This window comes from Vigna radiata, chromosome 7 (genome assembly GCF_000741045.1).
Source record: "Vigna radiata var. radiata cultivar VC1973A chromosome 7, Vradiata_ver6, whole genome shotgun sequence".
In the NCBI taxonomy this organism is placed as follows: Eukaryota; Viridiplantae; Streptophyta; class Magnoliopsida; order Fabales; family Fabaceae; genus Vigna; species Vigna radiata.
The window spans coordinates 46,416,861-46,431,383 of NC_028357.1; the positions used below are offsets into that span (position 1 = coordinate 46,416,861).

General features: G+C 31.8%; 2 protein-coding genes across 2 annotated transcripts; one reads left to right on the plus strand and one right to left on the minus strand.

Moving 5' to 3' along the window:
• The first annotated feature begins 3,078 nt into the window (after window positions 1-3,078).
• LOC106766819 (auxin-binding protein ABP19a) lies at window positions 3,079-4,088 on the plus strand. Its single transcript, XM_014651581.2, has one exon. It carries the CDS (start codon window positions 3,159-3,161, stop codon window positions 3,783-3,785), a length of 627 nt encoding a protein of 208 aa, XP_014507067.1. The 5' UTR covers window positions 3,079-3,158; the 3' UTR covers window positions 3,786-4,088.
• A 651-nt stretch (window positions 4,089-4,739) lies between these two features.
• On the minus strand, window positions 4,740-11,491 carry LOC106769084 (uncharacterized protein At1g04910). The gene is made up of 9 exons (XM_014654549.2): window positions 10,990-11,491; window positions 9,955-10,098; window positions 9,727-9,799; window positions 9,558-9,628; window positions 9,383-9,471; window positions 8,327-8,459; window positions 7,847-8,079; window positions 5,595-6,071; window positions 4,740-5,475 (listed from the first exon to the last, which is right to left on the minus strand). Exons 1-9 carry the CDS (start codon window positions 11,422-11,424, stop codon window positions 5,283-5,285), a joined length of 1,848 nt encoding a protein of 615 aa, XP_014510035.1. The 5' UTR covers window positions 11,425-11,491; the 3' UTR covers window positions 4,740-5,282.
• Between the last annotated feature and the right edge of the window lie 3,032 nt (window positions 11,492-14,523).

Below are 14,523 nucleotides of genomic sequence, written 5' to 3' on the forward strand. Positions count from 1 at the left end.
ATTGAATCAAACTTATTTAAGAAAATATATCTAACTTCAAATTTAAGTCATGTAAATGCTCCATTAATGAGTCATGTAAATGCTCTATTAATGTAGAGAGAGAAAGAGAAAGAGTGTTAAGGATAGTGGGAAGGTGTAAGGTATTTTTGGAATAAAAGAAAATAGTGGGGAGGTGTAAAATATTTTTGAAATAAATTAAATTAATGGAGAAGTACAGATACCATTTGGGAAGGTGTAAGGAGCAACACTCAAAGAATATTTGCATATTGCATTAGGGTAAAACATTGTTCTCATAAAATCATGTTAGGAAAAGTACTTGTTATTATTTTTCTGGTTGAAAGTTCAAGTAAGCTCAAACTCTTATCTCTTTTAGACAGAGGTGTCTACTAATTTTATAATTTTTTAAAACAATAAAAAATAATAATATATAATTAATATTTCATATATCATATAAAATAATTTTTAATTTTAAAGCATATTGACTATCTTTTCTTTAATCATATTTTTCTTGTTTATATTTTTCGAAAAATACTTCTAATAAATTATTAAAGATATAACAAAAATATTTAATGTTTTCTTTCATTTAATTTTGAAATACAAAGGAATCATAAAACTCAATATTTTTAAGACTATACTGATCATTAAATCGACAGTGGTTCAAAATTTAATAGTTTAGTCATAATTGAATTAGTATTAAAACTTATTTTAACATTTATATCATATAATATGTCAAACAGATTTGAGTCTTATAAGATTCATCACCTATCTATCAACAAATATTTTTAACATAATATATTACGAATTCACATTAATGTTTATTCATTTAGACATTGTACAACTAAAATTATTATTTTAATATTGTTAGTATGATAGTATATGAATTATTTTTTATTTTATAGCAAGGACCCATAGCTACAGTAGCATGTGACCCTCATTTTGTCCCCTAATGTTTGAAAAACACTCGTGACTTATCCCAATACTTATTTCCTTTTTTGGCCTTTTTTCTATCACACACACTTTTCTTTTACAATTTTGAATTCCTTTTTTCTAAATTCTAAAATGAGTTCCGTTTATTAATACAAATTAGTTGACATATAAATTAATTTAAGGATTTTTTTAATAAACATGTTCCTGAAGACTTTTAAAAAAAGAAAAATAAGAGAAACAAAGTGAAGTAATTTTTTTTAATAAATATTAAAATTAATTTATTTAAAAAGCATAAAAATTTAGATAAAGCATGAATTTTTATAAACTGGTTAATGCATTGATTTTTTTAACTTTCTGGGAAAAACTTAGAATCAGTAAAAAGTATTTAACTCAACGGATTTGAAAAAAAAAAAAGATTGAAAACATGGATAAGGTACGTGCATGGCAGCTCATCAGTAATTTGTACAGATATAAGAAACGTTCACCTTTTTCTTCAGACGTCTATTTTGGGTTCAAATATCTCTGAAAGTGTAGCAGTGTCCTGCAATGGTTCTCTTGGCAACATCTCACAGACACAATCGACAATGACATTCAAATTATGACAGTGAAAGTGATACCAATGCCACCCTTTTCTTGAATTTGGTAAGAAGTGTGAATGACCATTTCTCAATGACACGCTTATCCTTATCAGTACTTGGAGCATCCAACCAACATAGCATCTCTGTAGGAGATTTGCAATATGTTAGAGAAGATACCATTGACCAAAAGAATGGTAATTGCTAAGATGATTAAAATAAATGAAGATCTTCATTATTCTTTGTTGCATTGCATGTCGGGGAACACCAAGTTGACTTTTTGCCAGTTTCCCTAGAAGAAGGGGAACGTATGGCAACCTCATATATATGTGCTTGCTTAATATCCACACTAACACACAAACAAGACTTGCAGAAAGGGTAGCTGTCAAAATGTCTTTTTATGCCCTTTATTTCTTTCTTTTGCTATGCTGTTGAGGACCACCACATGTTTGTCATTTTCAGATTTTCTTATTGTTTCTGGGAATGAACGTTAGATTTACAGTCTGTGAATTTCTGTAAGTAGAAAAGGAAAAAATGAGTGTCTATTTGGATAACATAAATAGTAAGTGTACAGAAACTGTGTCACTCTTGCAGATCATGATTGAGAGTATGGTAGAAGAGATTTTGTTGTTCAGACTCCAAATTTAGATAGTAGAAGCTAATTATGGCAAGTACACTGCTTGTTTCAAATAGTAAGATAAATTGAACGAGTTCACCCAAAATCCTAAAGCAAACACCAAATTCAAGAATTAAAGTGGCTAAATGATAATTTTGATAACACTACTTATTTAGTCCTTGACAATTTTACACTTTGATGCCTTAAATCCATATCCAAGAAAAAAAGAAACTTGGAATCTTCATGCATCTGAGTAGGAGCAATATTTACAATTTCTTGAAAAACACTCAATAGAGTCCAAGAATAGACATTATTCTAACTTATCCATGTTATAATGTTGATTCTGACATATATAGCATTGGAAACATTACCAAAGAATGTCTCAAGCACTAAAATTGAAGAATTAACAAAAAAAAGTATAATCTATGTATCTACACTATGCTTCAATCAAATGAACCAATGAAACCCATTCGTTTTGGATGATATATACTCCTACAATACAACACTGAAAACATCATCATTTTACCTTAAAACCCAGTACTTTCTTTTACTGTTTCTGTTCCTTCGTTAGTTACTAAATTCTGCATAATATCAATATCACCTTGAGCATGGTTGTTTAATGTTCACTTAATACAGATTGAAGCAGAATTATAAAGAACAGCATTACCATAAAGTGATCTTAGTTTAGGACATTACCAATAATCACGAATGCAAAATAGAGAACTTGAAATGATATCTTTCAGAGTAAAAGAAGATACTCGAAAGATGCCTGTGTTCCTTCTACATTCAAACAAAAAGTACGTCCTTGTTATGTACGAAAAAGTTTGACATTCACATGCACCAATCCAAGCTCAAATTATGTCCTTTATGGCCATCGGTGAGAAAAATCTATCAATATCAAATCATATCGAAACAATCCAATGGCCATGGTGAAGAGAGGTCCATACCCTCCCCTCAAATTATATATAGTGTAACCAACCAAACACCTTTACTAATACTGCATCAAGTTAAGGTGAGAGCATTCCAATCTACAATAAGCGATGATTCTCATTATCTTCCTCGTTTTTTCTCTTTTCTCCTTCTCCCATGCTTCTGTCCTAGATTTCTGCGTGGCAGATCTTGCAGGTCCTATTGGTCCTGCAGGATACTCCTGCAAGAAGCCTTCAAAGGTCACAGCAGATGATTTTGCTTACAGTGGCCTTGCCATTGCTGGTAACACCTCAAACATTATCAAAGCTGCAGTAACACCTGCATTTGATGCTCAGTTTCCTGGTGTAAATGGCCTTGGCATATCCGCAGCCCGCCTGGACTTGGCAAGAGGTGGAGTTATACCACTTCATACTCATCCCGGAGCTTCAGAATTACTTGTTGTAATACAAGGAAGCATTCTGGCAGGATTCATTTCATCTGACAACTCTGTCTACATCAAAAAACTTAATAAGGGGGATGTTATGGTATTCCCTCAAGGCTTGCTGCACTTCCAAATCAATGCAGGTGGTTCTTCAGCCCTGGCTATTGTTAGCTTCAGTAGCTCCAACCCTGGTCTGCAAATTCTGGACTTTGCTTTGTTCAAAAGTAATTTCCCCACACCACTGATAGTGGAAACCACTTTCCTTGATGCTGCTCTGGTGAAGAAGCTTAAGGGTGTTCTTGGAGGTTCAGGCTAAACCATGGTAGTTATCCATGAAAGAGACTGAACTCAAGCATGTTGTATCTCATGTTTAAGTTTATTTATCGCCTGGGTCTACATTTGGATTTAGTATGCATGTGTAGGTAGGACTCTTCTTTGAGCAAGCTTTGTAATTGAGAATAAAACTTGAGACGATGTGATTGTTGTAGTGTTTTTTATTGTTATCAAGTTTCAGTTGAAGGCAGATGATTTCGTACTTCAGAAAATTGAGCTGAGATGAGTTTAATATGTGGTCTGTTCTCGTGTGTATTTTTATGAATAATGATTGAAAATTTTGACATGCACTTGCAATCCAACCATTTAAAAATTTAAACTTGGCTTTTTCAGTAAATGCATGAAGCCCACTTCTTACTAAGTAAAGGGGTCTTCTATTCTATACAGTAATAAGGAGTGTTTTGTTACCATAGTTCTGCTATATTTATTCAAACTTGCTAGAATCTTAACACTATTTTAAATAAAATACATGTTCTGTCAACCCACTAGGTAAAAAGAAATTCAATGAGTTGTTTTAACGTATTTTATATATACTTAACTGTCCAGCACCAGAGTGATGGGGGTGATTTTACTAACAAGATAATGTCTAATGAAGTTTTTTTACACCCCTTTCATTATTTAGAAAAAAATGTCTGACTCGCCTTTTCAAGATGCACCCCCTCTATCATAAAATAATAGCCATTCTACTTTCTTTTCTTTCAACATAATAGTTTTTTAAACCTTTTAAAACCACATATAATTAAAAATAATAAATGAAGTACCACCTAGAGACACAAGTAGTTGACAGATGAAGATTTTTTTTACTGATTTTATATTAATTGAGTATTTTTTTTTACAGGTGTATTATCAGCTTCAGAGACAGTTATTTTATAATGGAGAGTTCAAAGGACAAAACTTTTACATACAGACTTCAGCTTCATTTAGTGGACTCCATGAGTTTCTCACAATAAACAATTTATTAGAAGAAATATATTAAAAGAGTACATTCCTAGTATTACTTTTCTAAAGAAACCAGTTTAAAAAATTGATGAAACTAGATTTCTATTCTTTAATCTTATTGTACAACAAGAATACAACTTATTCAGTCCCACCCCCTTCTCCTGCTATTAGTACAAGCAATGAATAAAATATAATCTAGAAAGAAAGAAAAACCATTCATAAGTGTGGTTAGACATGAGGTCTGCTTAAAAAGGTATGGTGTTTAATTTCTATTGAATGTATTGACAGTGTATACTCTGGCCTGCCCGTGCTCGATCCTTAAACTTAATACTGCTGCTAGGAATATCAGTTTCTTATCCCCCCACCTTGGCTTTTTATAATCTTATCCCAACAGCCAGGAAATCATAGCACCTTACCAGACAGCCCAGCACATTGCTATCTCCTCAAGACAGAAGTATGGAAAATATCAGACAATGTGTCTTTTGATTGTAGCTCTGCCATGACATCATAAGACAGACAACCTTGAGGGGCGTCTCTACTGCTATCTTGTTTCACAAATACATCCTGGCAGAGGATTTGCATAAAAACTTTCCTCCAGCTTTGGAAATTCTCCAGGTTCCCTTCGGTATGGAGCACCAATTCGGTCTTCATGCAGTTTTCTGACCTTGGAGCTAAACTTTTTCCATGAAATTTTTCCTTCATCCAACTGATCAACAAGATTAACAAAATTCATCCTGCATCAACCATTGAAATAAACTAGTGAGAATGAAGAATCAGTTAACACAGATCTAAAATGCATATCACCAAATCATCATGTTCCACATAATAAAGAAACAGGTTAGGAATACATTACTTGTCTGGATTGATGGTCTTCTTGAAGTTTTCAAAGCGCCTATGACCTTGTATCGCCTTTGCCATATTTCCATCATAAGTGTAAAGAAAAACATCACTCTTTAGGGCGACAACATAGTCTATACCGGCCAACATGTTCTGATGATTCTTGAAAGGATTCAACTCTTCTTCAGAGGACAGAGAGGAATGAGAGAAAATGTTGGGGAAATCATCCTTAAGATATTTCATACTCCCTCTTCCATATGCATCTCCAGCTACTAGATAAATCCTGGTGTGTGATGGAAAACCCAATGCTTTAAGCAATAGGGAAGTTTCCCTTGGAGTTAATGGACAACCTCCTAGCAATCTCCTCTCAGTCCCATTAATCTCCTTCTCCTTCCAGTGACTGACTTCATATCGCATCTGTCTCAGTTCTTCATCTTCTTCTGCAGTCAAATTATGACTGCATCCTGTAAATGCAAGCATATCCTTCTCATATCTATAACAAATTACGATAGTGTAAGGTTAGAAGATATTTATTTAAACTTCTTGACAAAAGTACAAATATCTTCTGAGTTGAGATCATCAAAGGAGTGCAAAACTAGGGTAACGCTTCGGATCCTTATTCCGTGAGACAACTTATAGAATCTGATTTAGTGATTAAACTCTAAGCGCGTATTATCAAAGAAATATGGAAGCAGGTTTAACATCTGACTCAATTTGAAATAGATATTGATGAAAATTTAATTATACAACCAACAACTGTAGGGTCCAAATCTTTGACTTTCATTTAAAAAAAAAAAAAACACCTCTAAACTTGCACAAAATCTGGCCGGGTCCAAAATTTCCATGATCAAAATGGCCAAGGAAAACTTTCATGTCAATGGGTCCTTCACCAAGAAGCATGCTAATTTACATTGATCTTATTATTAATCCATGTAGGTTCAAATGAGAGATCAGTTTTCAAGGAAATAATATTCCACTATATATTCTTGTCGCTAAAACAATCTAGGGAAAATCGCATAACATAAGCCAGGCCTTGTAAACTGCAGAAAAGGATCCTAATGTCCTGTCACTAACCCTATCACTATTCCTAGCCAAACAGTGCTTGGGTGTAATTGAGTTGCACTATAATGAGTTAAGAAAATCAACTAGTTAATTACTTGTTCAAACTCATTTATTTAGTTAAACAAACAAACTCAAGATTGAGATTAAACTTTCAAAAGCTCCCCTTAATCACATAAAGTTAGATTAGAAGGAAATGAAAGGTTAGGATAAGAAATAGCTCTTTAAACATGATCTACATCTGCATCTATATCTATCTATCTATCTACACACACACACATATATTAATATTGAGTGGTACTTAGTATTAAACATTATTTTCTAACGCAAAACATTTTGTATGCCTGTAAAGTTCTTAAAATACTAAATACATCTTAAAAATTCATATTAATTTCCTCCCTCTAAAATTTAAACATATTTTATAAGTTTCTCAGAAATTATATATGGTGTTAATTATACATTTAACAAAAATTACTTTTAATTGTAAAATTAAAAGGTCAAAATCGTATTCATTTAATTTTTTGGTATAATTACTATTACTAACAAAAACAAATAACTAAATAGTAGTATGTGTAAATTTTGATGAACAAGGAATAAAAATAATACCAGAAGTTTTTGGAAAACATATTTAATACATTTGAAATGCAAAAACACACTTTCCCCTTTTTTATTTACAAAATTATGAAAATGTAATAGTCTAAAAGTTTTTAATTTCACATATCACATGTCAAACACATTTTTGTATTGATAGATAGTTATCTAGTGTTAATATAGCTATTAAATATTATATTAATAAACAAAAATCTTCATAAAAGCATATTAGTTAAATTATAAATGAACTAAACAAGCTAAGCTGAGCTCAAACTTTGTTTCTTTCACAAGTTCAAGCTTTCAATTAGGCTGTTTAAATAAATGAACCACATCTAATTTTTTTTCACAAGTCAAACCCCAGCTTCAGGGGTTCGAAATGGCCTGGCTTGACTGTTTAACTCCTAATGTCAACTATCCCTTTGAAACTAAGAGATATGGTGAAAAGGTCTAAATAGCAATTGATAAGCACTTGGAAGAACCATACAACAAAAGCTATTCTATGCAGTTAGATTTTAACCTCCACCCTAACCCTTCATATGAATGCATAACAATAAAAAGTAGAAGAGAGAAGGAAAAATCCAGTATACATTTGTATCAGAATATTAAATTGTAACTTGCCTCAAATGAAGGGCAAGATACGAACTTCCATTCTGTTGCATCCTAGATACTAGCGTGTTTCCAAATTCCTCAATTGGAGCTGAATACTTCAGTGCTCTGTAATTTACACGGCATCTTAGTTTCTGTATGGAATGTGGAATGTCATTATTGGCAAGCCTGGAATCGGTATGAGTGAAATAGATCACTTTGTGCTGCTTTAGGAGGGGAAGAACCTCAGTCTTATAATAAGGAACCTGTACATAAACATTATGTATATATTTAACCATGGTTATCAGAAATATAATGAAGGAGCACAATGGTATTGTGTGAATAAAATTCAAACGTTATGATACAATGCCATTCATAATGAGAAACATAACTGGCTACCAAAAAGACCATGTGGACGGATGACAAACTTCAATAAGAAAGCAAGAATCAATTAATCAGACATACTATTCCAGATATGAAAAAGAATTAATCGAAGTTGAAAGTTTTGTGGACCTTGGACCAAGATATTGGAGTTTTTGGGAAAGGCTCAATTCCAGCATAAGCATGAGGTAATTTCTCAACTATGTGTACATCATCCTTCAGCATATGAATAAAATACTTCCAATCAAACAAATCCTTGAAGCCACTGCAAATATATTGAACAAATTAAGTTGTAGACCAGAAAGTATTCAACAAGAGAATGGAAACTCGTCACTTAATAAGTTAAAAAACTATAACGAAAGGGAGAATACATGAAGGAGAGATTAGGAAAACCAGTTAGATCTTTCTGCCAACACCCTTTCTATTAAAGACAAACTTATGATAATTGTCCACAAAAAGATGTTGATTGTATGATAGCAATGGATTGCATACTTCCAAAATAATGTTACAAAAGTACTAAAGGAATAATGCTGTATTCCTACATCTCTTGGACATAATTAATCAGCCGAAGTTAGCTGCTGCATGATTTGAACAAAAATAACATTCCAAGAAGGGGGTGTCAATGACCTGGTTGAGTTGAATTTAATCTATTTTTTTACCCATCCCAAATAAATTTGATTTGGTTGGGCTGGGTTTACATTTTTCTTATCTAGAAAACACAACTCAATTCAATCATAATTGGGCTTGGTTGAGTTAATCATCAAGTTGAGTAATTAAATATCGCATTTTACTAACAAAAATTGTCATCACTTCTCAATATCATAAGGCAACACAATAATTATAGCACATACACAAACCATATTCATATCATAAAACATAAAAACATAATGATAAAATTGTTAAACAATTAATATTCTTATTATATATTTATTAAGTACATGGGTTCGGTCACGGACCCATAACTCAAACCAATTCTAATTGCACTACAAAATACTCAACAAATACACAAAAATGTAATTGGGGTTGGGTTGGGTGGGTTTGTGGGTAACTTGCTTACACACACGTAATCTGAATCATATATCAATTCATACATATAATTAGAATTGATTGAAACTGAATATTGCTTTAGGCTTGCAAGGAACAAGGACATATCTAACTGCATAGTAGGAAAGGGAAAGAAAAAAAAACCTATCATCAGCCCAATAGGAGGTGTGGTCAAGAGAAGGAAGAACAAGCGTTGCCTTCATAATCTTAGCAACAGCAACCATATCGCATATCTGCAATCAAATGTATATTGAGAAGAAATCAGGTTATTGCAGCCAAACTTTCTATTATGTACCATCAGAAATCAACACAGCCAGACCCCAAATCTCATCTGATTCAGACCACCATTTGCATTTACTAGAATGTAGCCGTTGACCTTTGCATCTAGCTCTGGCAAAAGAGAATATCAAAAGTGAGAAGAGAAAATTCTTGGAATAACCTGTTGCATGACAAGAGAAAGAAGTATACTTGATAATATAACTTCATACTTTTACGATTACTTGGAAGATCTATGCATTGGGTGAAATTGTCACTGTTGGGCTTAGACCAGATCCCTGGATCCTAAACAAAAAGCATACTTTTATAAACGAAAAGGAAAAGACATGTTTGAATAGGCCTATAAATTACCCTTTTTTCCATTTCATGCACTTCCTTGAATCATTTGAGAACCGAACATAATTAAGTCAATGAACTTGAGATACAGATTTGAGACTTACTTCAGCCATGGCAGTATGGCTGCCACCTACTCCCGTTGCTAATGTTTTTAAAGTTCGTTCAACATCACTTGCTTCCCCCCTATATGCATAACCAAGGGAGCTTTTGTCCATTAGATTTAGACTAGGAATGGAGTCAGGCAGTTCCTGATAAAATGGTAAAATAATTTACTAGGTAAGATAAGAAAAGCAAACACAATCCCCACACCCCACAAATATTAATATTTTAACGCAAAAGGATACAAGCACCTAGTCGGAAATCGGATCATGATATATCAATCTACTTCTTAATCTCTACGTAGATTATTTTCACAATGGGGTAGAATAAGAGTAGCTGTCTATGGTTAACAGCCATAAATTCACATCCTAGTGCAAAAGACGAGGCTCCCACAAAGTAGACAGAGTGCAGCACATAAAAAAACAAAACAAAACTTAATTGGGTTTTGCACTTCACTTTAAGTGTTAAAATGATAAAATATTATGTAATAGTTAAGAAAGTGGGGCTCCCGCTGCTATTCCAAACAACCCAGTAGCTCACAAAAAATCAGATAGTTTCAAACACAAAAGTAAATAACTAGTACTCACAAAAGGACGCAAAGAAAAAAGCACAATTGCCCAGTTTCAGAACAAGTTGCAAATGAAAAGGTTGAATAAGAAATCCCATAATTTTAAGGAAATTATACTGTTTTGCACCTGAAACACAAGATTTCCTATAAATCACACCAAAATTTCAAATTCAAAAATACCAATCTGAGTTCTAGATCGGATGAAAGAAAATCTAATTTAAGTAATTAACTCAAACCTTCTGCAGCAACAAAAATAGATCCACAATAAGCATAATAAATAAAGAGAGTCTCCACTCAAAGACAAACTAATAAACACTATAAAATTCAGTTCCTTTCCAAAGTTAAATATTGACAGCAGTCTTCCTAAAACTTGAAGAACTTTCATCGCAGTAAGAAATTTACAATACATGATCAAAGAATGTCGATTGACAGGAGGCAGTAGCAGAGTAAAATATGATGCCAACTAACCAACCTTATCCGATTGAGCTCTTTCAATGGCAGATCCAAGCCAGCCAGTGGCACATATCTTGAGAACACCAATGAAGATGCACAACCCACAGAACGCCAAGAACATCAAGTGCCCAATTTTCTTCTTTTCCCTAAACCCCAAATCCTCGACGATGGAAGCAAGGGGCTTCTTCAGCAGCCCCCTGACGTGCACTCTCTGGGTCACGTGATTGTGACTGTGCCTCCCCACTGGAACACCCTCCGACGGCTCTTCCGATCTGGGCGAATTGATTTGGAGCTCAACCTCACCGGAGCCGCCGTTGGAGTTGGCGCCGTCAGTGTTGCGCTTGAAGGAGTGGGCGCGGCGAGTCATTGGGCCAGAGAACCGCGGGCTGTTGACTCGCTGGGACACCCCATCGGAAGCGTTGTGATGGTGATTCGATTCGGAGAATATCGCCATTAGAGTTACACCCAAGCTTTTTCTGCACTTGTATTTGTACTTGTAGTGCCTGTATTATACTTCTAATAATAATGATGATGATTAGTTAATTTGGTTATTATTTATTATTAAAATATCATTTCAAAGACCAATTCAGTAATAAATTAATAAATATTTTATTATTAAATTATAATATTTAAAATTTATTAAAATTATAAACTAACTCAGATTTATTAATCTTTCCCTGACAAATAGTTTTTTCTCTCTCCCCTTTATTACGCGTCCTGAACTCTGGACATATACACTGCTTCAAAGGTTGTTCTTAGTCTTTTCTCTTCTTCTTGGAAAAGAGAATAAAAAAAAAAATATCTCAATTTATGGAGGGTCATAATTCCTGTTCCTAATCATTGACATGGCTGCTTCTATATTTAAGGAAAGATGTTGCTTCTGCTCTGAGTTTCTTTTTAGTTGTAATTAATTAAGAATTAGGAAATAATAATTTCTAACAAAATTAAATTTCTAATGGTTATATATCTCTAACTATTTCCTATACTCAGTTAAAGGAAGAAAAAAAAAACAAAAAATAGTTATTTCCTTATTGACATTTAAATTTATCTACAACTATTGTGTTTTTATATTTAAAAATTAATCATTATTTGTTTGTTTCTGTCTCATAATTAAATAATATCATAAGAGAAAAATATTTCTTATCATTAGTTTTCAATATTTGTTACTTTTATATAAAATTGTAACTAAATAATAATGATATTGTGGTGAAGAATAATTAATACACTGTATTATTTTATAAAAAGTAATAAAAAAAGAAAAAATACCCCTTCTGAGAAAAAAAATATTGTATATAGAAATATAAAAAACATTTTGAAAGTATTATTTAAATTGTAAAATTTGTCTTAATTACGATAAACTTCGAAGTCAACTGTCTATAATTTTCTTAAAATTATATCATGAGTAAACTTACAGTAAAATGTTCACAGAACTTGGATTTATAATATTTAAAAAAAAAAAAAAACTGGAAAGAGATAAATGATGAGATTTAATATTGTATGTTTATGGATGATACTTATCGTATACCACAATTTAATTTTTATCTAAATAAAATTAAATTTATTTATCATAATAATAATAAAAAAAATCTAAAAAGCACGACACAGAAACTAGTTTACTGATATAGTTTATCAAAGTGAAATTATTATATGTTTAATGGAGCTTGTTAAATCTTACAATTTGAAAAGGGGCATTTAAAAGTGTCGGTGAAGAATGAATATTGAATAATTGCATATAAAAGATTAAGTGAAACGAACAGCATATAATTGCAGGCTGTAATTGACAACCATTAATGCATTCTTAATTTGATTCTGAAATTATTTGTGTGGTGTTGTTAGCTGGATGAACCTTTCAGACACGCAAACTGGATAACAGACATTGAACATGTTTTTTTGACCAACAACAAATATTCACTTAATTAGGTCATATAATTCAAATTTCGCATCCAATTTACTTTCTCATTTCACCACAAAATAGTGTAAACGTGTGACGACCAAGATTCCAAAACGGAATTTTGGATGCATTATTTAAATATTGAACCACCTTATCATTTTCATATTCGGTGGTAAAAAAAAAAGGCACTTTTCTCAAAATCCTTCTTAATTTTGTCAAACCTTGTCAGTGGACAACATCCATCATTCCGATTCACTTTCACATTGGACAAATCATAAGTGCCCTACCAAACGGTTTCCTAGCAATATTAAATGTAAAACGTGAGGTCAATTTAGCGTACTCATTAACTATTATATATGATTAGCCAAAGTCACTTGTAATGTTCGACATACTCATTGAGTTAAGTCACTTGTAACTAATAAAATAATTTTGATTTTGTGATTTTAACAATATAAAAAAATTAATCTTAATCTAATACAATGCATTAATTATGTTTCATTCTCGAGTTATGACAAATATGTAGATCTATTATTATTGTGTAAGCTATATAATTACATAATATTTAATATGTTAATGCAAGTTTGAATTGGTGTATTTATAATTAATGGTTTCAGTATCAAATTTGAATATATTAAAACAGAAGAAATTATATTAACTTGTAAAGAATATTGGAAAAGGGTGGAAGGAGAGAAGGTAGGTGAATGGCATAACTATGGTGTTCCAGCGAAGCCTCCCAATGGAAGTGGAGAAGGTGGTGGAAGAATATGACACAAAAACAACCACCAAGTCTTATCATATTCCAACCATGTTGAATAGAAATTCCATATCAATTTTTTTTTCGTACTTATTTTCTTGTTGTCATGAAAAGAGTAATATTTTCTTAATAAGACACGTCAAAATTATTTTTTTATTATGATGTTTTAATGTTTGAGAATAAAACTAAAAGAGAAAAAATAATTTCACGTTTAAGATTTATTTTTATTTCTAAATTGCTATTATTTTTTCTTTTAAGTTAAAGAGAAAGTTATTGTAATCTTTTTCTTTAGTAAAAATATATTATTATCTATTGTTTATTTTGTTTTTTTATTATTAATAATTATAAAGTTGGACTATGAAAAATTTATTGTATATGATTTTTTGATTAACTACAATCCAGACATAGAACTATCAAGCAATTCGAACATCAATCATTAATATATCTGGTCAACTATAACTTGAATGATTAACTACTACTCACACAACAAGTCATTGAGCTTGAACAATCAACTAAGATATCGGATAATCGTACATAAAATTGATTGGTATAAACATAATCAAGTGTAGATCAATCCTAAAAACCAATTAATTCAAGGCTAAAACATGATTATTCATGTTTTGGCCAAAAATTCACCATAAAATTTATAACTAAATGTTTGAGGTAAGAAAGTGGATAACGTTTTAATTATAACATTGTTTGATTAGTTTGAATGCACAAGAAAACTTATTACCAAATAATAGAACTTTGACTTGAACAACACATCAAAGACTATATAATTGACTTGACTTTGACCTGAAACCTCAAACAAAAAAATAACAAATTCTGACTTATTTTTATTATTATTTATCGTGACATTTGATAAACTTTGTGTATTTAGAAATAGTTATTAAAAGTGAAATTACTAG